Source organism: Pogoniulus pusillus, chromosome 15 (assembly GCF_015220805.1).
Source record: "Pogoniulus pusillus isolate bPogPus1 chromosome 15, bPogPus1.pri, whole genome shotgun sequence".
NCBI classification, from domain to species: Eukaryota; Metazoa; Chordata; class Aves; order Piciformes; family Lybiidae; genus Pogoniulus; species Pogoniulus pusillus.
In genome coordinates, this window is record NC_087278.1 from 14,268,576 (window position 1) to 14,294,161 (window position 25,586).

At 39.7% G+C, this 25,586-nt stretch overlaps 1 protein-coding gene across 1 annotated transcript in view; it reads right to left on the reverse strand.

Moving 5' to 3' along the window:
* Positions 1–1,155: 1,155 nt before the first annotated feature.
* Positions 1,156–25,586, reverse strand: part of MYBPC1 (myosin binding protein C1) — a 49,859-nt gene continuing 25,428 nt past the window's right edge. The window contains exons 19-29 of the mRNA XM_064154856.1: positions 22,997–23,131; positions 19,409–19,477; positions 18,157–18,324; positions 17,013–17,101; positions 15,535–15,730; positions 14,640–14,779; positions 12,839–12,998; positions 10,558–10,694; positions 9,519–9,705; positions 3,554–3,593; positions 1,156–1,262 (exon numbers count right to left, since the gene is read on the reverse strand). Coding sequence (XP_064010926.1) covers positions 3,583–3,593; positions 9,519–9,705; positions 10,558–10,694; positions 12,839–12,998; positions 14,640–14,779; positions 15,535–15,730; positions 17,013–17,101; positions 18,157–18,324; positions 19,409–19,477; positions 22,997–23,131 — 1,292 coding nt within the window. The 3' untranslated portion in view covers positions 1,156–1,262; positions 3,554–3,582. The remainder of the gene's footprint in view (positions 1,263–3,553; positions 3,594–9,518; positions 9,706–10,557; positions 10,695–12,838; positions 12,999–14,639; positions 14,780–15,534; positions 15,731–17,012; positions 17,102–18,156; positions 18,325–19,408; positions 19,478–22,996; positions 23,132–25,586) is intronic.

Below are 25,586 nucleotides of genomic sequence, written 5' to 3' on the forward strand. Positions count from 1 at the left end.
GGAAATAGGGAATCAACAATCCAGCCAAATTATGTGTGACCTTGTGTTTCACGTTGCTTCAGTTTGCTGGAGGCTTACACACCTCCACTACTGAAATACTTGGAGGTTAATGATGCTAGAGTTGGAAAGGTAACAAAGCCATTTTACCTTATCTAAGTTTTTTTTGTCTTGTCCAGTAAACTTAGTAGTGATATGATCCAAGTCCCTCTTCTACTGTGATACCTGCAAGAGTTCCATGAATTGCCGGGGGTGTAGATGCATCCAGAATGACAAAAGCTGTTTGTGATTGGCATTTATAATATTTTAAATATTGAAAACATACAGACATAAAATTGCATGTGTCTGTAGCGTGTGTCTTGAAGTATGAGCCCTTTGGGTTAGGCAAGTGCTTGATACTGTTTTTCCACAGTGCGGTGGGCTCAGATTCCTGCTTTATAGTTTGTGGAACTTAAACAAGAAATAGGGTAAGATGAGATAGGAAAAAAGGCCCTACGAATACAAGTAAACAAATCTGATAGTTCTTAAACACTTCATATTTATTGTACATTAAATAGAACAGTTTCAGTTCAGTTGAGAGACTGATGGGTCATTTTTAGGAAATCAAAACTTCTAAAGGATATGTTCAGCTTAAATGATCATTTAGTACATAAGTATCAATTATATTATCATATTCTGTTAAACAACTCTCAGGTGAACCAGATACCTTATCAAAGTGGTATGTATTCCAGGGGTGGTATTGCACAGCTACTAATTAATCCATGTATTTTCAGTCTCAGAAAGCCATATTTTTTTACCACCAAGTACAAACTGCCTGCTGCCTCATGTTTATTACACAGCTTCTCCTCTTTCCTCATTAAAAACAGAACACAGTATCAACCAGAGAATAAAGCTAAACATTACAAAACCCATGTTGTCTTCAGTTCATTTCATTTCAGCCACAAAGCAATCCATGCGTATTCTTTCTTTGCAGTAAGAGCAGGTAGGAAAAACAAAACAACACATAAGAAACAGAACAACAACAACAGAAAGGAAAAAGAAGAAGGGGTGGGAAATACAAAGAAGATCTCCAACCACACATTTGTTCTGTCATTGCAAGAGCTAAAATGCTGTAGTTTTGCTACCAATTTCCGGCGTGTGGGAGGAGACGCTGTGGACGGACTCTCACTTCCCCTCAGTTCTGCCTGCCTGCACTTCACGCATATATGAATCAACAATATGCGGAGGCACTCCATCCATCAATAGTCTGAAGAATGAAAGCCCACCTAGAACAAGGAATAAGACAAGATTCAGGTTCAAGGGCCTTGGAGAAACAGCTTCATGCCTTTATTTTCAGGCATAAGCAACAAAGGTTTAGTCAGTTCCCTACTGCATATTTCATTTTGAGATGTGGTGAAATTCATCCCTGTTCAGAAGTCCAGCAGGAGAACTGACTGTTATGTAACCTCTGTGCTGTACAGAACTTTCCTGTCCTCTTGCACAGGGTGAATTTCATGTCTAGGACATCATATATTCAGTCATTTATCTCATCCCATGCAATTGTCTGTGATAAGCTTCAGGTCAAATTACCCTGCTCAATTTCCATCAGACAGAGTGTAGTATATTCAGAGATGGAAGTCATCCCAGAAGCAACGATGCAGAAAACACCTGACTATGAGGAGTTGTGGAAAACATGCAGACATTCAAATTATTCTGATGTTGAATGGTTTATACTTATATATAGCAAAATATTTACCATGTTGATTGAAAATAGCAGGTGAGGTGACATATGTAAATGAATCATATTTAAAAAAAGGATTTTAGTTGTAGGTGCCTTTAGACTGTACAGAGAGGTGATGAAAGTCAAAACTCATCTGCTGGGAAAGCCTGAAGAATCATTTTGGATTAGCTTTTTGAATGAAAAAATAGGCTACATGCAATCACCTTGGATCCAAATGCTTACTCCCTGAAAACTCTGGAGTCTTCCTAGTGCTTAAAGCTATTGGCATCTGATCTCAAAGCTGTGGGAGCTCCTGTGCCAATCCATGGTGGAGACTTGCTCCACGCTTCTTGCTAGTGTCTTCTTTGCTGCAGCAGTCAGTGTCCACATATGCAAGCTCCACTGATAAACAGGAGCCTTTTGTATGTAGTGTTTCTTCTAGCCCTGCCAAACCTTTGTTTCCTGTCTCTGTGAAGCTAATGTTTTTGAGTTTTCTTCCTGGTACCATTCACAGCCTTTTAGCTCTGTGTGGTTTATGCCTGTGGTTTGGCTACTTTGAACAAAAAAAAATTAACCAAATCTATTTTAAATCATTGCACCACAAACCTGGGCTTGTAAGAAAGCCATTGGAAGTATTCAAAGATTTCTTTCATCTTCCGGAAAGAGGGATGTGGCAAAAGGCTTTAAAAACACTAATTTTCAGCAATCCAAGACATTTCTTTCCGTGCCCAGAAAAACATGTATCTAGTGTCTAAACCACTAAAGTGTGCCCCAGGTGGGGGCATCCCAGATGCCACTGATGTAGTAGCAGTAATGTAGTACAAAATAATCTATATTAGGAGTGAGTTTTCAAGCCATTGAAAAAAAATATGGCATGGGAGCTAAACACATGGATATTCTTGTTAATCTCATTGAAATCAAATAACATTTGGAAGGAACAGTAGAGAAAAGATAAATATTTTGCTAAAGACATTAGTCTGCCCTTTCTCAAGGTGAAGGATGGCATTTGTAAGAAAGCTACATACCATTACTATTGCTTTTAAAAATCTGCATGAGTATTCTGTTCTGCAAGATGCAAACCCACTTACTAATAGCTGCACTTACCTTCTGATCCTTTTCAGGAGCACACCAAAAGCTTTAAAGCAAAAGTACATTGGCAGGATGAAGATATCATTGTCAGTGAATGCTTCAGCTAAATGCAATTGAGGTGATACTTACATACAGCATTTATCCCGAGTACAGATTTTAGGAGTTTATAACCTTTATTAACTTGAGGATTATCCAATTAAAATGCTATTAGTTACTAGGGATTATGAGACTGCACTATCTCATTGAACACCATCATTGTTGCAGAACTGCTTGCTCCAACCTTAGGTAGATGCACAATACAAACCAAAAGAAAAAAACATGCTTTTTGGCATTCTTTTAAAGTCCTGTAGTGCAAGCTGTAATGTGAATCATTAATTTTAACATTAAATTAGCTGTGGAATAAATACTTCATTTATGTAGAGATATATTCCTGTATGAAAGTAACTGTCTGCAAATGCAAAATGCTCTTTTAATGCATTTCCTTGCATTTTATTCATACTAATTAATCATGCTAACTCATGCACTGTTAAACTCCATTGAAACATGCACTTTTAGAAGGTAGGGGGTGTCTTACTAAGAGGAATTACTGGAACAAACAATTTTAAAACCATCTGGATTTATATGCATTAAAACTATCATGCTACTAATTAAAAAAAACCCAAACATTTTCATTAAGTGAAATAATGAAAATCATGCCATACTAGGCAGACATTGTATGACCTGCAAACAGACATAAGCTTCATATGCAAGGATCATATGAAAGCTTACCTTAGATGACAATATACATTCAAAAATCCTTATTGTGTAACTAAGGGAGAAAGAGAAAGAGAAGTAACAATTTAATTGCAGACACAAAAGTAGAGAGAAAATGTTGAGTGAAATTATGCTAACAATTATGTCAGGAGGATGTTTTAATCCTTAGTCATGTAAAATATGTAGGAGTAGAAGCACATGAAAAGTAAATGGTAGGGATCCAGTTCCACTTCAAAATGATCATTAATATTTAGAAGCTAGATTAATATGTACAAGTAACTGTAAAACCTGCAATTAGTCTGAGGTATAGATTGGAACCAAATTATGCGACTAATATTTTACAGTAAAAGTTTCCAAACATAGCTTCAAGGAAGCTAACACACATGCATATATATATATATATGTATGTATATATAGTATTTTCCACCAGGGAAAAGAGGCACACACATAACACTGAAGCATATATATATATATATTGAAACTCTGTAAGGCAAAATAATCAAGTACAGACTAATTACATACCTGTGCACTAAAGTAACCACTTTGTCACATATCTGCATTTATATTACGTATAGCATGCTATTTACTCTGTAGGAGCCCTTACCTTTAAGTAAACATTTTTCTTCTATAAAACACCAAGATACATGTATTTGTGTATAAAAAATGATGAGCTTTGTACCTGTTGTAGCCTTCTAAGAAAAATACCTTAATACTTCAAAACCTATAGGAACATTATCTAGCCTCTTAACCTGGTTTAGGTTTGAAATAGTAAATTTGGATGCATAATATACTAGAGACTGGTTTCTGGGCATCTTTGTAATTTCAAAAGTGCACTTTCAATATTGTGGATTTGGGCTAGGTTATAAGCAAATGTGTTTCTACAGAAAGAGCCAAATTCTCTGAACTTCATCAAACCTGAATTAAAAGTAAATTCCAGAGGAAATGGAGTAAAATTGTGTGTTTGTAAGTAAAAGGTTTGCATTGGTTTCAACTGGATCAAGATTTCATCCTTAGATTCTGTAAATTAAGATCAAGCAAGAATTACCATTCTGAGCACTAGTTTGTATCCAAACATTAATCTGTAACAATGAATTCCTTTTAAGCACTGCAAATGACTTTGTGATATTTCTCTTCTTTCAATAATTCTACAGAGAGCTGCGTTTTGAGAGGCAGATCCTGGAAGGGGCCAAATGTTGTGCTCAAATGTAGCCTCAGTGATTAAATAAATTCTTTGTAATTACAGACAGCTCTCTGCCCAGTGGCATAGCAGAAATATGTCTAAAACCTTTTTAACCCTGATGTTAAATACTCATTCTTGATTAATTTGGCCTTCTTTGCTCATGACATTGACATAGCAGTATGCCATGAGATGCTAGCTAGTTTAATATAAAAGAGCAAAAAAAATACACACTTTGCATGCAGAAAATGCGTTTGCATGTGGAGAGGAAGGGAATGAAATGGAATGTCCAGGGTATGCTTATTATAAACCTGATTATTTTCCGACAAGAAGAATGGTTCTCCTGGGTTAATTACTCCTTGATATATCACTGTAGAATCAGAATATTTATAGTGATATTTATTCACATTTGCAATTATTCCCAGTTGATCTTAACATCTTTTTAAACAACATTTCTCATACAGCATCTTTGCTATCATCAGCCTATTAGAATGATAACCAACCTTGATTTTGCTCTTAAGATAAATAATCTCCAGAAACATTTCCTTCATAATAATAGAATCATAGAATCAACCAGGTTGGAAGAGACCTCCAAGAGCATCCAGTCCAACCTATCCCCCAGCCCTATCCAGTCAACTAGACCATGGCACCAAGTGCCTCATCCAGGCTTTTCTTGAACACCTCCAGGGACGGTGACTCCACCACCTCCCTGGGCAGCCCATTCCAATGGCAAATCACTCTCTCTGGCAAGAACTTCCTCCTAACATGCAGCCTATACTTCCCCCAGCACAACTTGAGCCTGTGTCCCCTTGTTCTCTTGCTGGTTGTCTGGGAGAAGAGACCAACCCCCACCTGGCTACAGCCTCCCTTCAGATAGTTGTAGACAGCAATGAGGTCCCCCCTGAGCCTCCTCTTCTGCAGGCTAAACAACCCCAGCTCCCACAGCCTCTCCTTGTAGGATTTGTGTCCAGGCCTTTCACCAGCTTTGTCACCAAAGCTGGCACTTTATCTTAATCTTTTCACTGACCTCAGTGAAGCTGGTAAGAAATTAGATGCTTCCTGCTTGTAATGAGAGATTTTCAACCATATTTAGGGATCTACATCAATAAACTTAGGACACAGGTACATTGTTTCCATGATAAGATGAGTATCCAGCATGTATCATGACATTTGTGTATGTGTCATCTTTCAAGATAGATGAGGTAGAGTTATTATTTTTTCTAAGATCTAAGACTTTTTGCAAGGAGCTAGTATTGAGAAAAAAACAAACCCAAAAGGTGCTATTGTATGTGCAATTGTATTGAGCAGCTCCTAAAACTGCCAGCTGTAAGTTCACTCAGCAAAACTTAAACCAGAAGGCTGAAGAGCTGTCTACATGAAATAGCATCGATATATGCAAGACCTATTTTGGGGAGGGAGAGAATAAAGTGTTGTTATTTTTATTATTGTGCCCGTAATTATCACTAAAACTTCTTCAGGAAATGAGCATTAAATTTAGTAACAACTAGGGGTTTTAATTTTACACCTAAAATAATGCAAGCAAATGGTTTAAAAAGGTAGAAAAATGTAGCACACTAATAACATTCATTGCTACTCAGCTGTTCAAATACTATGGCAAAATCAGAAATCTTAGACTGTTGTGTGAGAAATACCCAGCACATATGTATGTGCTTAAGACTGTCACATATATGCATGATAAAATTCATATCTACAATGCCTCTGAAATAGATAGGTAAAAGAAATTCCAGCCAACATAAGGAAAATTAATTTACTACAAATATATATTGTTGCATGACATAGTGGCCTTTAGCATGACCTATTACCCAGAGATCTGTAACAATAGCACTGCAGATAGTATGTTGACCAGATAGGTAGCATAGCCCTGAACCTATTTGTCTTCCTCAGGCAACAAGCAGCTATATCTCACGATTTTACAATTCCACACCCTGATGGATACTTGCTGGAATAAAGCTTATGAAAACACACACACAATCTGCAATCCACTTCCAGTGAGTCAGAAATCCGTAACTCTTTGCTCCAGATCAGTGTGATGAGCAGCCGTCTGAAGAACCGCCCTAAATGAACAAACAGGCTGCAAACTTAAGAGACTGGTAATTCAACATGTAAGGCAATAGAGGAGTGAAATACGATGTAATTGTGTTTTTATGTTCCAGCTCTTTACTGCTTATTTGTGTTTGTCTGTATCATTCCTTTTACACAGTCTGCCCTGCTTTTCCAAGCTACAGCTGTTGTATTCACTCAGTCTTGTTCCCTTTAAATTCAGCAGTTGAACTGCCAGTCATGTTAACAGTGTCGACACTGAGCCCTTACAATGTCTGTCCTGTGCTTAAGCCCTACAAATCACCATGCTAGGCAGTTCAAAAAAGGGAGTCAAAAGTAATGGCTGAACCTGCCAGGGTGGAGAGAGGACAGTGAAAGCAGAGGTGACCACTCACAGCCCATACCACCCAGAGAGAACCACAAAGATGGTGGGAGACAGTGGGACTGCCTCAGGCTAAGGTTGATATGAAATTGGCTTCAGAAGCCAACCATCAACTAAGGAGGGTGGAGTTTAGGTTGAGAAACCAGCCCATGACATAGTTGATTGGTGGGATTCTAAGAGCCTGTGTTGTTTGGGACTTTTTCCAGAAGTACTGCTCTGATTAAGGTGCCTATGGCATAATATTGCATTTTTTTTCAGTTGATCTTTTGAATACTTATTGCTTTCTTTAAGAAGAAGGCTCTCTTTGAGTCTAGAAGTATCTCTGCTTACAGGCCTTCTGTATTCAGTGGTAAGAGATTTTGTTTAAAAATGGGGAGGGATAAACTAAATCTTGTTCTAATCCTCACAGCCTCATTTTTGTGGTAGCAATGGTATGTTCAACTGCATTCCCAAGGCACCAGAGAAATTGAGGCTGTAGGGTGTGCTGCAACCAGCTGATAGGATGATTAATGCAACCCTCAGATCATGATGCAAATCTCATGCATCCATCTGAGGTTTCCTGTAGGATGAATGATTGAGAGATACTTGAATCTAACTGAGGTGCTACAGTATTTTGGCAATGTTAAGAACTGTTAAGAACATTTTGGCAATGTTAAAAATCTCAAAATTACGGAGTTGGAAGCAATCTTGAGGTGTCAATTGATGCATTTTAGAATCCTAACCAACTGTACTGCTGTCATTCTTCTAAGCTGCTCTTGAAGGCTCTACAACCTCTGCAGGAAGTTGCTCTAGTGCTTCACTGCTCTTAAAAAAATCTAACATAGAGCAGTTTCCACTGCTGGTAAACAATTTCTTGGAAATCACTGCTTGTTAAAAGAGAGTCTGAATGATGACATGGTGTTTGTATTGTGCTTCATCCTGATATTCAGCCAAAACAAATCCCAAGATCAACAAAAGCATTTACATTTCACAATAGCTGAAAAGAGAATTACTGAAGAATAATATGTAATGCATGGCAACATTTCAGTTGGACTTTTCCTAAAATGGAGAGATATTAAATTATTTCTTATCTCTTAAATGTTTTGCAACATTTTGCACATTGTATGTGAAACGTTCTTTGTAAAACAAAAGACAGAAATAAATAGTTTCTCATGTTTAAAATGTAGCATTTGGTTATACTACAAGCAGAGTGCTAAAGGCTAAGAAGTTACAACTGGATCTAAACACACATGAAAACTTCAGGCGTAGCAAACTAACTTGGCCTTTCACTGTAAAGAAATAGATAAAGAAATCCTCTCAAATGATGAGGTCTGCTGTTACACTGTGAAATAGGACGTTTGCTTGTGATTAAGGAAAGCAATCATATGTCCAGGATGAGGACACCATCTTTTAAACACATCATCTCAAAAATAAATCATGTAAATAAAGACACATATTACACATATTTGCATTACATTCATTAAATGTTCAACTTCCCAGACCAAACATTTATTGTAGTAGCTTCTTGCTGGCAGATTTGAGCTGTGGGATAAGAGTTATCAGAAAATACAGAATATAGAAAGCGAAATCCAAAATAAACACAATACAATCCATAAGGTTATTAAATATTATGGTTTTTGCTATAAACTAGCATGAAGGAAATAATATAATTGGAACCATCTTCAGCTAGCCTGAATTCCCAAGTCAGGCACTTCCCATCAGCTGGTTTTAGGCAGTCAGATTAATTTTTCAGAGATACTTAGGTTCTTCCACTGTTGAAACAAAAGCCTGTGGTAGAAGTTAGACCAGCCAAATATGATCCCATATTTTGATAGCAAATAACTTTCTGAAAAGTATGATTCTGATTATTCAGTAGTAGTCCAATTCAGATCCTATCTCCATTCACAATTAGCATTCTCAGTCAATGCTAAGCTACCTGGGTTTCTATAGTGGAAACACAGAAATGTGTTCAGTTGTATAAAGCTAACCTACTTCATCCTCTTTCCCTCTATTTGCAAACTAGATGATGTTCTTAATGTTTTTGCCAAGAGCTCTATAGTCACTTTTAATGGAGTTTCTCAGGTAAGTGACATTGCTCTGAGAATTACACTCTACTATGCTGTCACTTGTGGAAAAGTCCTTGCAGTCACTGAACATGTAACTCAACATGGGAGTTAAAATGACAATATAGCATAAACACAGCATATTGATCACCCAAAAGAAAACAAAGCAAGAAATCTAGTGTATTTTGTCCCAATTGAATTACTCTTTTCATCTGAGAAAGTTAAAAGAGTTGTTTGAGCTCTCTCTTGCACACTTGTGATTGCTGTGTAGATGGTTTCAAGACAAACAGGGCATTTTCAATGTTTTAGATCTCTTACCTTTTACTTCCAGTTTGCAATCAACTTCTGCCTCTCCGAGTTCATTGACTGCTCGGCAGGTGTAAGTACCTCCGTCATAGGGACTTGGTTTGCGAATCTCCAAGGTACAGACACCTTGGTTGCTGAACATTCGGTACCTTGGGTCATTCATTATGAGGACTTTGTTTTTCATCCAAGTTATTTTGGGCTGTGGTTAAAATAATAATAACAAAAGAAAAAAAATTAAAATCACATGCACAAACCTATGAACTGAAGTGTTCAACCACTTTTTGTGGTTCAGTTAAAGCTGAATAATCCAGACATGATACAAACCATATCACGTAGTCACAGCAAGAAAGCTAATTCTTAACACAAAATTAAACACTGTCTGCACCATGCATCTGATTTTAAGTTGTTTTTGTTTTTTTTCAGGGCAGCTATTGTTACATAATTAAAGTAATAAATATAAACCCATTCCTGGTATAATAGGTGCCATGTAATGATAGCAAACATCTGGGCAATGGCTTTTGACTTCTGATTGCTCTCATTCCATAAACATGCATCTTCACAGCAATTTGCACAGTCAAACTCTGACAGTGAAGAGTGAGCAGCAGACTTGTTCTTAAACACTCTCTAGTTCTCATTTTGCTAGGTCAGTTCAGTTTCTCACAACAGAAAGTAGATTACAGAAAAATACAACTGAAAAGAAACTGTAAGATGCATTGCACAGTGGGTCTGAGAACCAATGCAGCTCTGCAGTGCACTTACTAAAGCATAATTGGCTTTTCACAGTATAATTATGGCTTTATTTACTGTACAGTTGTTGTCAGTGTTGCTCCCTGTGCAGTCCAACCTTTGTCACTGAGTTACTGGTGGATTTAGTAACTACTATAATGCCTGTAACCCAGGTAAGCGAGTCTTTTTTTGTGTTCTTTAGAGCTCACACCACTTTTGGCCTCCAGCCAAGCTTGTGAGTGAGAGAAATAGTAAAAAAAGGTATTACAATTTTTGTTGCCAGGTTAAATTCTCTCGAGTTTTAACTGATACTGTTACGCTGTACCTTGGGATTGCCCCGAACGCTGCAGTTCAACGTAGCATTGTAACCAGCTACAGCAAATGTGTTGACTAGAGGCTGAGTAAACAATGGCCGCTCACTGAAGTCAAAATCATCGTAAACTGGATATTTGTAGACTTTACCTATGAAAGGAAAACAAACCATTTAAAAAGAGTGCGTTGGCATGTAGCTAAGTACCCGAGCATCTTAAACTACTGCAACTTCAGTTCTGATCTGCACTGCTTTAGCTGCCAGTGTGACTTGTGATTACACTTGTAGGGGAGGGTGGAAGTGAGCCTGCAAAGTGCCTCTGTCCCTTGGTTATGCTATAGTGTAGATATCTGAGACTTTCTCTTTGTTTTCTGAGTAGATGGTATGCAAAGCAATGCACATCTCTGGTATGTCTTTTCCTGCATGCCCTGCATGTTACAGAACAGGATGGATCCTGACTCATGTACGGGGGGATGGCTTCCTCAACAAGCCTTGTTTGCTTTCTTGCAAGTTGCTTTTCAAAGTTTGTTCTCATAACAGACCGGCTCTGTGTCTGAAAATCCATTTTTCTTTCTGCTTCTTAAAGTGCACTAACAACACATATATCTGAATAGTTGTCGTTTCTGTACAATAAAAACACAGTAGTAAAATGTAGTTTCTGTCACTTTGTCCCTGCTCCACCTTGGAAAGTACCATCAATACATCATCTTCACCCACAAAGTAAGCTGGCATGTAAAACAGCTGGACAGACTGACATCTGCTTCACCGAAATCTGAGCCAAGCTCTTACACTGACTTCAGTACAAAGCCTGATACTTGCTCTCATCACAAGAGTCATGTGCTGAAAAGCAATCCTCATAGTAATACTTTTGTTCATGATCCCATTTCTAAAAGAGAGGTAGGTAGCTTTCTTTTCAATAATGGAAGTGGAGTTCAGTACCCTGGACCTCCAGTCCTTCAGCCTGACTGTATGAGTTGCACAGGCTGGCTTTCCTTCCTTTCAGACATACCAGATGGTCTGGTTTGATTTTCTTCTTTTAAACCATCCGTTTGTAGAATTTCCCCTTCCATAAAGGAACAGTTATTTATTTAAAAACAAAAACAAAACCTTTACAGTAGCATTTCAAACTGACAGTTTCTGAAACGGCAGGATTTCTGACCACAGAAACAGAACTACTCCAGCTCCACCTGCAAGAGATGTGAGGGATTACACTTATCTGTTGGGTCAGGGACCGGAGCACTTGCACAGTTGGTGACAAGTCTCCACTGGGAGGCAGTGACCCACCACTTCTAACAGAACCGCTGCTTTAGTGCTTTCCAGGACTAAAGTCTGGGTGGTCTGGGACCCAAGACCGCACAAAATGTCAGAACACGGGGAACAGTTTCTCATCTATCAGCACCTCCAAGTCCTTCCCTGCAGAGAAGGACTTAAAAGTATTTGTGGACACAAAAAACGAATATGAGCCAGCAGTGCGTGCTCGCAGCCCAGAAGAGCAGACACATTCTGGGCTGCATCAAAAGAAGCATGGCCAGCAGGCTGCGGGAGGTGATTCTTCTCTTCTCTCTTAGGAAACCCCACCTCGAGTATTGTGTTCACCTCTGGGGCCCCCAGCATAAGAAAGACATGAACCTGTGCAATCAGGTCCGGAGGATTACAGGGCTGGAGCACCTCTCCTTTGATAACAGGCTGAGAAAGTTTGGGTTGTTCAGCCTGGAGAAGACAAGACTCTGGGGGAACTTTCTAGTGGTGATGGTGGTGGCTGCAGGAAAGGTGAGGAGGGACTCTATGAGACTGTAGTGACAGAATGAGGAGTAATGTTTTGAAACTGAAAGAGCATAGATTTAGATTAGATACTGTAAGACATTCTTTGTTGTATGGGTGGTAAGGCACTGCAACAGGTTGCCCAGAGAAGTTGTGGATGTCCACTGCCTGGAATTGTTCAAGGCCAGGTTAGACAGGACTTTGAGCAGTCTCATCTAGTGGAAGGTGTTCCTGCCTATGGTAGAGGGGCTGGGCTTAGATAATCTTTATGGTCCCTTCCAACCTATGAAAGTGTCCTACTCATGATTAAAAAAAAACACCTAACAACACCACCACCACCCCCCAACCCCCAAACCAACTATGAACTATTTGGACCAACCAAGAAGTCCTCATATGAAACGTCCAAACTGTTGTACCTGGTGTTTGGGCTAGAAATAGATCTGAGTACTTTATCAACACGTTCTTTACTCCTAGTCACCTTCCAGCCACTAAACAACCCCCTTCCCTTTTGACAAGGAATGGATAATTGGCTGACCATCCTTTGCAATCAAAGCACTCTCTTTGGTCATCGTTGCATCCTCGCTGAGGCCGCACATGTTCTCAGCAAAGATCCGGAAGTAGTACTCGTTCCCTATGACGAGCTCGTTAATGGTGGCACTGGTGCGGTGGTAGTGCTCCATGACTGTGAACCATTCCTGAAAGCCACAAACACAGGCAGTCAGCTTCTCCCCAGTGCTCTGCACTTCCCAGACAGTAACTGCAAGATTCAGCACGTCGGTGGGAGTAAGGTTTTTCACTCAAGGGAGTGTTAACGAATACTAAAAGAGTGAATCTAACAACAATTAGTGGAGTGAGTGATAATGAGAATACCACAGGGCTCACTGGTGAGTGGTGAAGGCCAGATGGAAATTTACTATGCTCTGTTAGCTGAAAGGCCTCATTTTAGGAAATACAGTCTTACAAAGGTTGTATTGTGTGATGCAAGGCAGGCTCCTTCATTCCTAGCCCATGCTGCTGACAGAAAAGATACTGCTGCAGATAAGTAAACTGTAGGGTTGGGAAGAAAAGTAGTAGCACGTCCTGGTCTGCAGTAATGTACCACACAAGGCCAATGCACTAGTCTGCCCCCTGTTCCACCAGCTGGGTGTCCATAAGAAATGTAATTTTATGCAAGTGGTCCTCTGAGATTTAAAGACTCAGCTGGGAAGGTGTCTTTTAGTGCTTTAGGGTTGCAGCAGTAACAAGACATGTGAATTCAATCCTAGTACACAATATCTAAAAATAAACTGGGATGAAAGAGGTTAATGCTAAAAATCCAGTGGCTCTATTGTGTAACATGGCCACAGCAGTGTTTTTACTTTTCTTTTTTGTCCTACATAGCTTTCTTGTTTTTCTGAAGGTTGCCATGGTTGGCATTGATATTTGACCATCTTTAAGAGCTGAAGTGCCTTTTGGGAGAACAGTTTTCTGTAAAAGGCCAGCTGTGCCAGAACTGCAGAATTCCTACAATAGAGAATGTGGGAAGACTATGACCTGAATGATTCATGACACACTGGACCCTAGGCACTACTGTTGTGGCTTTCTCCTTAATACAGTAATTTAGGGACAGAGGATGTCATCGTTCTTGTCACTGTACAGACAAAATCTCTTCTTACAATCTGAAGAGAAAGGGGAAAAAATGAAGAATAGAAAAGGAAACTGTGGCATAGTAAAGACAAACGGATCAGGCCATGATGCAGATCAACATATTAAAGGGGAGGTAGGATGCGGGTGTCAAAAAGACAACTGAAATAAGGTAACTCCCAAAATATTGTTCTAGATTTCCAGTGTCTGTAAATACTGGATTCCAGCTGCAGTTTAATGAAAATAAACATCTCTGTATTGCAGTTTTCCTCTGTAAATTTCAAGGCAGTTTATGAATTACAGATGTACCATTTTGCCATGGCTAGGGAGTGTCAGTGACTTACACAATGTGATATTACAGGTGTGAAACCAACAGGACTACATTTTGATTCTGGTATCAATCTGCTGGCTTCAGAATTGATATTTGGGATTTTTATTTTCTCTACTGAAACAGGAAAAAAAACTCAAGAGAATTACATCCCTCAAATCCATCTGTCCTTTCCTTTTCAGCCTTTCTCTTTGACACCATCTGAAAACATATACAGTTCTAGGCTTTAGATACAGTGAGCAGATGTTTGTAATTTTGAGAGTTGCCTTGCAGTTTTTCTGAATGCTGACAATGCTCTGTCCACCTACTGTGTAAGGCTTTTTTTGTATTTAAAAGGGAGCATTCATGAGTATATCAGCCTTTTAAACATCTCCTTATTACTTACCATACTCTTCTTATCTGCTTTTTGAATAGTGTACCCAGTAATGGCAGAATTGCCATCATCTTTTGGTGGCTTCCATGATAAATTTACATTCTCTCCCCAGACATCCTCAATAGTTACAACCTCTGGTGGGCCTGGGCGATCTGTAATGGAAAAAAGCATCTGAAATTTTCCACTGTTTGCTGTCTCAGTTTCTGTCTTTCCTACACACATCATACACTTAGTTTGATTTTCTCTCTTCCTTACAATGCATACATGCCAAAGTCAACATCAGAAGAAGGCTGAAGTTGCAAAATAAAACTTTTCAAAGTTAAGACATGTCAGAACTATGAAAATCTAAATTTGACCACTTTGTGAGTGTACTTTCTAATGTAAGTTTGCTGTTGAATTGCATGAGGGTATGATACCGTGGAAAAGATTAAGCCCATTGGAGATGTGTTGCTAAAAGACAAAGCCAGGCAGTCATTATAAGGGCAGTGCTACAAATTTCCTCTGTTATGTGGAAAAAAAAAAAAGATAAAAATGGGAAGGAAATGTGTTTTCTTGTTTGTCTTTCAACATTCAGGATTTCTTTCACATTACACTTGTGATGACATTACTATGAATTTGCTACCATTTCTGGCTATGGATAAGCTCAATGGGAAAAAGCTTGCACCCTGGAAAGACCAGAACGTGGAAAGCATAACAGTGGAAAAAAGAGACTGGTGTGTTCCATCAAGCTCTTGCCATTGTGTAAGAAGGTTTACTTAAGAGACCACAAATCTATAGCTAAGTAATTGGATGGTGGAGAGTTATCACCGTTGAGAAAGTCTTTGAGAGTCCTCTGTCTTCCTATAGCGTTGGAATAGATGGAGTCTGCTTCTCTGGCATACCTTTACTTCTGTTTCTCAAAACATACCAACAATCTGAATATCTATTGTAGCTTTGTCCTCCAAATTCTCTACTTCCACTTTCATGTCGTATTCTCCAGAGTGGCTCCTTTCCGCCTTTCGGATGAAGATGATAGTGTCATTTTCAGTGTTGCGGATGTTGATTTCATTCTTGTCAATAGGAGAACCATTTTTCTGCCATGATACTTTTGCCCTTGGTCTTCCCTGTACGTAGCCAAGAAACAATTTGTGTATGATTTTGGAGAGAAAACAGAATTATTTATCATTTTTCCCAAACGTCATTTGAGATGAAATCACATTAATTTGACTAAAATCCTGTTTCTTTTTACAAGAGACTGAAAACATTTGTGAATTCTGGCCAAATTGGACAATTAATTTCCAGTTTCCAAAAAGAAAAAGGAGAAGAAATCAGAAATGACAGAACAAAGTATTTCACCTTCTGGAAGTGCCATATTCTCTGCATTGCCAGTGAAAGAGGAAAGTAGTGAGCTAAATCTTCAGGAATCCTGGACTCTCTTCTTTCACTGCTGTTGGAATTGTTTTTAGCTAGACTGGACTGACATTCTTGTGGAACTTTTTGTCAGCCTAATAGTACTTAAATCAGAGCAAGTTGTGTCTAATTTAGCATGGGATTTGCCTTCCAGAGGCAAGCAATTTACAGATCCTGTCCAAAAAGAGTCATCCTACACCTTTTCTAATGCCTTGTCTTAAAGAATAATCACAGAATATTCCCTTGATTTCTGAAGAGCAGTGTATCTTGCAAAGTACTGCTGATCAAGGGGGGGGGGGGGGTGGTTGGCTTTTAACAGCTTTTAGAAGCCAGATTATGGCCACCCAGTGGCCACCGAGTATCTTCAGGTGTGAAGACATGTAATAGAAATGAATTCTGCCATACTTCTTGCATTTGGAAGAAAAAGGACCCTGCAAGTGGAAAGGTAATCACTGTTGCAGAAGGCATGAAAATGAAGGCTAACATGGTGCAATGAGAAAATGTGCTACATCCTTAGAAATAGCCATATTATAGGTATGATGATTTCAGGGATTTAGATGTGGCAATTTCTACAAGAGGCAGTGAAATTCTGCCTACTCTTGCTTCTCTTTTCCTCTCTTATGACAAGAAAGTGATTAAATTCTGATGTTGTGCCTTGATACCATGTTCAACTACTGCCGGTGTAATTGCTTTGCATTGTGCTAGCAATTATCTCGCATGTGATATCTACTATGAGGATTTATAAATGTGTTTTGCAGGACTGTTGACAAATCAATCTAAGCTAGTTACCCAATTCATTAATTGGCTTAACATAATTTCTTTGAGATGTTAAAGTAAAAGCTTCCAAACACCTATGTATGTCAATGTGCTTCCATATCAGCACTGGTCTTGCAAAGAGAGAAAAATAGGTGAAATAGCAGCAATATAAAATAGAGTATTTAATAAAAATGAGAATTAAAACCAGAATATTTTCTGGTCAGTATTTTTAGGTCTTACCTGGAAGGGAATAACAAGATTCACAGTTTCTCCAACTCTTCGAGTATAGGTTTGTTTTAAGTGTCTTGGTAGACGAATCTTTGGAGGTTCTGAAAAAAGCCAAAAGCTTGTGTTTGCCATTTATCTTTTTTGATTGTTTGTTTTTCCCTAACTGTGCTAGTTTGAAGCTAGCTAGAATGTTTTGGTGAGAAGGATTAGGCCACAGGCTGTGAAAGAGAAAACAATGGTGATGTTTTCACACACAGGCTTGCTGAGAGGTATAAGAGCAAGAATTCAAACATAGATAAGGGAGTTTGAGCACTGCCTGAGCTCTGAGGTGCATTTTTTTTTCTCTCTAACCTCACCCTCCATCTCTCTGATTAATCCACTTTGCTTCCTAACCCCCCTGGCCAACCCTCCATTCTTCCTTGGGGCACAAGGGTAAGGTAGGGGAGTGGGAGAAGGCGGAAGGGTGGTTGGGAGCCCCTCCTGGGGTCTCAGGTTTCTGGGAGGGGAGTTGTGTTTCTGTATTATCTTTTACCTTGTATATTTCTGTATATAAATGCATATACTGTAAATATCTGCTTGTATATTCTGCTAAGCTGTAAATATAAGCTTCATTCATTAGAGCCGGCTGAGTCTAGTCTGGGTGATTTCCAAAGTGTATGGGAGCAGGTAACACCCAAACCACCACACTAACTGAGGCAGCACTGATGAGAATCAGCGTAAATAGGAGACTTTTGTGATCTATAATCCCCGGAAGTGACTAAGGAGTGAAGTATCTTAAATTTCTTGGTCTTACAGTGTCACATTGTAAGTGTGAAAGTGTAAGTGTAAAACCACTATTGTGTTTTTGTAACGCTAAATGTTGGTGGGCAAGAAACTTAGTGCAGCTTTTGAAAAGTAATGTCAAGTGTAACTTCTGCATAAAAAAAGAAAAAGCCTGGAAAGCCTAAGCAATGAAAGCTTGAAAATCAAACAAATACAAAGGCTTAATGAATTTTGGTTTAGTCAGTTTCATGATTTCTGACCCCAACACGATGGCTTTGTAAAGCCATATTGGCAATTTCCAACAATGAGCAAGTTTTAGCCTTAAGAGAAAAAAAAAAGCCCAAGCATGGAAGCAGAGTGTATTTGTGGGTGAGCGTAGGCAGGAGGATCTTACCTATCACTTCCTTGACTAAAATAGGCTGTGGGTGGTACCTGGGATCACTTTCACCAGCGGCATTCACAGCTTTTACTCTCACAAGGATTTTTGAGCCAGTCGGCAGGCCATTGATAGTAAACTTCATTTTGTCTGTCAGCTCTGGGTTAGCCACGATCCATTCATCAGCTGGTTGAAGGAAAAGAGGGGAGAATCAATCAAAGGAATAGGGAATTAAAAATACATCCACGCTGCAAATGAGGAAAATTACAGAACAGTTATAGATGCATGATACTGGAATCAGGACCTCTATTTCACTTTTCTAATTGTGCTATAATGTGATTTTGATTCACTTTTATACTTAGAAGGAATGTCTCAAACCTTAGAGGGTTTCTGCTGATTATATATTTATATTTAGATAAATATATGCTTTTAGAATGCCTATCATTTAATTGTATCAGATAAAACAGATTAGTTTTTTAATTCTGCTGATAGAAAACAAGGGGGCCACAGAATATATTGCCAAAAGCACTCTTTCTTGCATTAACTGCTTCCTTGGAGAGAAATGGGGTTTACAATTAATTGCAACCAGTACTGAATATCCTCGAAAGTAGCACTGGGAAGACAGGAATGAGAGAAACAGATAATATTTCCAGATTTCAGTGAAATGCCATCTCTCCTCATAACTTCTAAAACAGGAAAGCTGTGTCAAAATTATTCATATATCCAGAACATTCTGGGAGCTTTTATCGTACCCCTAGGTAGTCACAAGTAATCCTCAGAGCAATCATATCAGTGCAATCTTTCAGAAAAGCTTCAATTATAAATGATATTTTCTTTTTCAGCCTGTCCTCCAAATGTAGCATCCTCTAACATTGCTGTCACTTTGACATTTGAAGTCAGATTTATGTGGTAGCAAGTCAGTATCAATATTTTCCACATCATATAAAGAAAGGATTGTAAAGTTGGCACAGAAGACAAAGAAACAACTATAAACTAGAGAGCCTTGCAGATTGGGAGTGCAGTACTTTCATAACTGTGTGTCTTACTTTTAGGAATTAAGTTCTCTTTCAAGCTGCTTCTTTCAGCTTCTAGCAGAAGAGGATTACAATCAATGAGTTTCCTGAGTACCTCCCCCACCCTCTACACATGTACTACAGAACATTTCTTAGGCTGTAGCCCCTAAAATTCGCTCTCATAATATCATCTTTACTATCAAAAGAGAGTTTTTCTTTGAATAAAGAACATTTATATCCTTTATTGAATACTGTACCTTCCGTGTTAAAAGGTGGCTCCACCAATTCCTCAGACAGATCTGTCGATATACCTTGTGAGAATCCATCTTTAAAATTAATCAGAGACACCCACTTTCACACAGATGGAGCATTTTGTCAGTGGTTAGCAATTCCTGTTAGTAAGTATGCAAAGATAGATGATGGGCTTTAAAGATTTAGAGGACCCAATTTAGAGAGACTTCAAAGAGGAAAGAGATGGGAAGAAGGCACCTAGGTCTGAGAACAGTTATGCATGTTGCTCACAGGAACGATAAAAGATAAAGAAGGAGGAGGTGCTAAGGTTTGTTGTTCTTTAAAAAAATTAATAGGCCTTATCACAGCCCTGGAAAGGGGAAAAGAGAGACAAAAGGAACATTTGGAAGAGAGAAATGATATGAAATGATGACGGCAGAAAGTATAGGAGTAGGAGGAAACACATCATAGAGGAGAGAAGAAATGCTGAGTAAAAGAGACAGAAGAAGAGAAGTCTTGCAAAAAAACTTGAAACAGAGGAAGAGAACACATTTAGCTAAAGACAACATAGGAGGAAAATGAAAGCAGGAAGAGAGCACATTCAGCTAAGAGTGACATAGAAGGAAAATGAAAGAAGGCCCAAATCATAGGTGATGGTAGATACTATGTAATTACTAAGGCTTCATTTCCTGGACAAAGCTTCCAGTGCCCTGGGTTTCCTGGGACCCTGCACTTGGATATTTTCAGAAAAATAAAAATACAGTTCTAGTATCTGTACATGGTGCTGAATGGGTACACTGGCTAAGCCATCAGAGACTCTCCAAAGTGCTTAGTTACCAACTGTTGAAACAGAACATCTGCAGATGCAATGACCCTATAAATGCAGATAGACATAATGTCCTAGGGCCAAGCTTATCAGACTACCCTTGAAATGTCAAACAAGAATGAGATAGCAGCATAGAGTACTAGGAACTGACTTCTCCAATGTCAACAAGATTTGTTCTGCTCCACATCACCACAGCAAGAGGTTCAAGTTAGATGTTATAAAATGACCCTCGGGAGTTCTGTATTTATGCTATTCACACCTTTGTTTGCAGCTCCGGATCCAGTCCTGATGAATCTCCAGTTCAGTAATATGCACAGAGAACTGGCAAAGTTCCTACCAGAGTTTAGGAAGACCAAGAATCCACCATGTTGATCAAGTTACCAGGTCCAGATTTCGGGGGGGGAATATCAATTTTTGTGAAGGCAAACCAATGCTCATGGTACATAACTTCTCTAAATTATAATTATATGCATAGTCTTTCTGTCTGGAGCTTGTGATTTCTCCTAATGATTGCTATGATACTGAAGTTTTGAAAAGGCCCTCTTTAAAACTACTTCAGTGACAAGGATGAAAGAATGGAGAAGGTAAAGACAAAAGAGTTTACAAACAGATAAGTAAAAGAACAGCAGAATGAATATAGACAGTCATAAGAAGTACCTTGAAATTAAAAAGAATTATTAAACATTATAGAATAAATTAGTTTGAGGCAAAACAGGCACTGAAAGAACCAAGAAAAGGAGGCACTGCAATATTACAAGAAAGGGAAAAAAGGGCTGAACACAGGGGAAAAGGGCATAAATTCTAATAACACTTTTTCCTTTAAAAAAAAAAAGAATTCTACTAAGTTTGCTTCTTTCTAACCATTTTCATAACATATATACATAGAGTCAGTTGTGTATATATAGATGTATATGCATATATAGGAAGCATATATAGATATACATAAACACTCAGAAAGCTATGTAAAATACACTGTACCCATTGTATTTTAACTGGGGTGGGTAAAGGTAACAATAAAATGACAGCCTTGACTGTCATTTTGTTGTATCTTCATTTGTTTTAAGCCTATCTGGAAAAAAAAAAAAGTAAATAATTTGTTCCAATCAGTGGATATGCAATGATCTTCTGTCTAATAGTCCCTAAAAGAGAGATTTGGAAGATTTCTCTAAAAACCATATGCATTAGCAGATATATATTTCTCATCCTATCATGTCACCTAATTTGGATATCACAAGCTGTAATCCCAGAGAGTAGCATATTATAAACCCTTTAAACTTTCCCCCATCATCTTGCTAATGCTAAACAGATGCTATACAGCATACACTGAAGTCCTCACATTGGAAATCTCCTTTATATCCTCATACATCTCACCTGTACAATGGAAACTTGATAGGAATGCTGCATCTTCACATAAGACTGCATGCTTACTCCTTCTGAGCTGTTCCCGCAGCTCCCTCCCAATATATAAAGAAAACCCTTCCTACCATTTCAGCTGTGTCTGCCTTCAGGTAATCTTCTCCAGACCTCTGAACTTCTTGCAGTCTGCTCCTGCTTCTTACAGATATTCAGCTCAATACTACAAGATTCTGAGAAAAGACAGTGGATCTTCTTCACTCCCTCTCCCACTCGCCTGAGTGAGAGCTGAGGCCACTCTGCTCCTGTAGTATCTGACCACTTTTGTGAACTACTGTATTCCTGGATTGTATGAATCTGAAACACGTGACAATGTGAATGACAAGTTCTGTCCTCTACTTCTTGTCTCCAGGCTCTAGACTGCATTCATGAAAAGCTTTCGTTGGAAAAGATGCCTTTACCAAAGCAGATGTCCAACGCAACACTTGATTTACAGCGTAGTTAAGAACAGTAGCCCGTGGAGCTGATGACAACTGTCCCATTCATCCAAACAGACAACATTGCTGGAGTCCTGCTGATTGGGATTCCTTGGACTTGAGGCTATTCTATACTTACTCAGGTGTTGGTGGATTTTACTTTTTAAAAATAAATTTCATTTGATGCCAATTCAGAAGCAAATCTGATGGAAAATCCTGAGTTTCTCATGCTTGATCACCAAAGACTCTTAGTTGTAAAAAATAACAGATATTTCCTTATTCCTTGTTACTGTAATCTCATAAATTTATTCAGTCTCTTCTATTTTTCTCTTTCAGCTCTGCACAGATTTATGTCTTAGAAGGACATAGTAAAAGATCCTGCATCTAACTACACTGACACACTAGAGAAATTCAATATCCAGACATGAACTTTGCATGCCTAGATAACCTCCATAGTCAGCTATTGACTGCATTGGTTTCATGTCCTCAGTATGGGGAAGTAGCACATGAAGTAGCCACTCAGAAATGTGCCAAGACAGGAATTACCACACTGAGGCACTTCTGCTCCTAAATCCCAGCCAACCTGCACATATTTTGGACCACACTTAGGGCCGTTTATTATCTTCTATTCACTCATCCATCTGTCCACTCTTTACAGGATGAACTCTTCATTTAGCTCAAAAAAGAGGATGGTGATTAACAGGACACTTGGTACTTCAGCAGATTATAAGACTTTTCATTTGGATTTCGGATCAAATGGAAAATGGGTTAAGCTACAATCAATGAGTGGGATCTGGAATACAAACCAAAAGAAGTCTGAACAAAACCTTGCTGCTTGAGGTCTTCTGACTGATTAGTATCTCCCTTGAAGTAAGAGCACTGGATTTCCACAGAGAAAAAATGGAGAGAGTGTCACCTGGTTTCACTGTGAATAACATACCACGATCGTTGTCACTTACTTCCTTCAAAGCAGTACTCTATAACATAGCCGTCTAACCCTGCTGCTCCAATGTGGTCTGGTGGCCTCCATTTCATTGTAACTGAAGTATCAGTCACTCCATCCACTGCCAGGAGGGTTGGCGGACTCGTAACAGCTGAAGCAAGCAGGCAGCAGGGAGAAGGTAGAAAACTGTATTACAACTCAAGGATTACATTTATAGTGTGTATTCATAGGTGACAATTTAAATCCTGCCTGCTAGACATTTCTAGTCATCCCTGGCACATCTTTCCCAATTAGCACCAAACTAGGAGGAGCAGGTACCTGTCCTGCATACCCCAAATTCCTCTCTTCTCCCTCTCACTCTGTGAGAGAAGAAAGGCATGATAACCTGTTTCCCCTTCCCCTGCCCTGCAGGCTTAAAAGGGGCAGCAAAAGGTCCTTCCTGCAAATGGGCTGACGCGTGCAGAAGCCCGCTCTGAAATCAGGCTGGTGATTGGCTGTGTTTTTGCACCCAGTGTTAATGGTAAATGGACACTTTGTATAGAAAAAGGGATAAATAGAGCAAGGGTTCCCGCCTTGATAGTTCTCACCCTCTTGATAGTTCTGCCTGAAAGAGCTTCTGCCCTAAGAGTGTCCAGACAGATAGGCTTCTGCTGTGACTGGACCGCCCCTGCTTTTGGACGGCTCCTACCTTTTGTATGGCTCTTGATTTTTTATCCCGTCCCTGCTTTTGAACGGCTGTCCTCACTTATGCACTCTTTTGTGCAAGCCAGCAGGCTTGGCAAGCCTCACGTCCATAGAGAGAGAGCCAGCAGCATCAGTAGCCAACTTCCTGGCTGCCTCCCCGACTAGGGGACCCTAGCAGTTTTTGGCTTTCCCCTGCCGTTCTGAGGGCAGCATCATCCCATGACCATCCCATTCAGGAAGAAGTGCTCAAGACATTTCTGAGTTTGGCGGCTCATCTCGGACTTCTGTGGCATGGATCTCTATTATTGGATGTTGTTGGCAATGTCAGAAGGGTGCTCTTGCAGAAGAATTCAGCAAGGGACCACTGCCGAATGCCTACCTCACCTTCGTGAGTAACTTTCCCCTTAATCTTCTGCTCAGCCTGATTGATAGTGGGGTAAAGCTGTTTATAGCTTAGCCTTTTCCATCTCCTGAATTTATTGATAATATCCTTTTTGTAGAAGATATTCCTGATTGAACTGAGTCTGCAAATAAACTAAACTAATTTTCTATGTAGTTTTGGGTGCATGGTTCCAGGAGCATAAAATAATTCTTTTTTTTTTTTTTATTTCCTGACTCAACCACATTAATTCACTGCCTCCATGACAGTACCTCATCCCATATCTGCTCATAGCCTAACTCAGAGCTAAATTCCTCCTGCTGAAGACTGAAAAGGATAATGAACATGGAAGTGGTAGTTCTGGTCCTTGAAACACACTGATCATAGATTGACCATATCAAAGAATCATAGAATCAACCAGGTTGGAAGAGACCTGCAAGATCATCCAGTCCAACCTAGCACTCAGCCCTAGCCAGTCAACTAGACCATGGCACTAAGTGCCTCATCCAGGCTTTTCTTGAACACCTCCAGGGATGGCAACTCCACCACCTCCCTGGGCAGCCCACTCCAATGCCAATCACTCTCTCTGTGAAAAACTTCCTCCTAACATCCAGCCTATGCCTCCCCTGGCACAACTTGAGACTGTGTCCCCTTGTTCTGTTGCTGGTTGCCTGGGAAAAGAGACCAACCCCCACCTAGCTACAAGCTCCCTTCAGGTTGTTGTAGACATCAATGAGGTCCCCCCTGAGCCTCCTCTTCTCCAGGCTAAACAACCCCAGCTCCCTCAGCCTCTCCTCATAGGGTTTGTGTACCAGGCCTCTCACCAGCTTCAGCTCCCTTCTCTGGGCACGTTCCAGTATATCTCAGCATCTCTCCTGACTTGAGGAGCCCAGAACTGGACACAGGACTCAAGGTGTGGCCTGACTAGTGCTGAGTACAGGGGGAGAATAACCTCCCTTGTCCTGCTGGCCACACTGTTCCTGTGCCATTGGCTCTCCTGGCCACCTGGGCACACTGCTGCCTCATCTTCAGCTACTATCTACCAGTACCTCCAGGTCTCTTGACAGGAGCTTGTTGTGGCAGATGGTGTCAAAGGCTTTGCTGAAGTCCAGGCAGACTATATCCACAGCCTGCTACACATTCACCAGGAAGGTAACCTGATCATACAAGGAGATGAAGTTGGTCAGGCACGACCTGCCCTTCCTAAACCCATGCTGGTTGAGCCTGATCCCTTGGCCATCCTGTAGGTGCTTTGTGATGGCACTCAAGATGACCTCTTCCATGACCTTGCCTTCCCAGTTCCTCTTTCTAGCCCTTCTCATGGATGGGCATCACATTGGCCAGTTTCCAGTCTTCGGGGACCTCTCCATATCATGCTCACCTAGAGCATGACATTGTTTTATTGTAGTGCATCATCTTTCTGCCTATGCATCCTTGCTTTTTGTGTAGAAAAGACTGCAAACCTTCAGAGATGGACGTGCAGTTTATGCAGCACCTAATAAAGACAAGTCCTGAGCAACATAGGTGCAACAAGAACCACAGT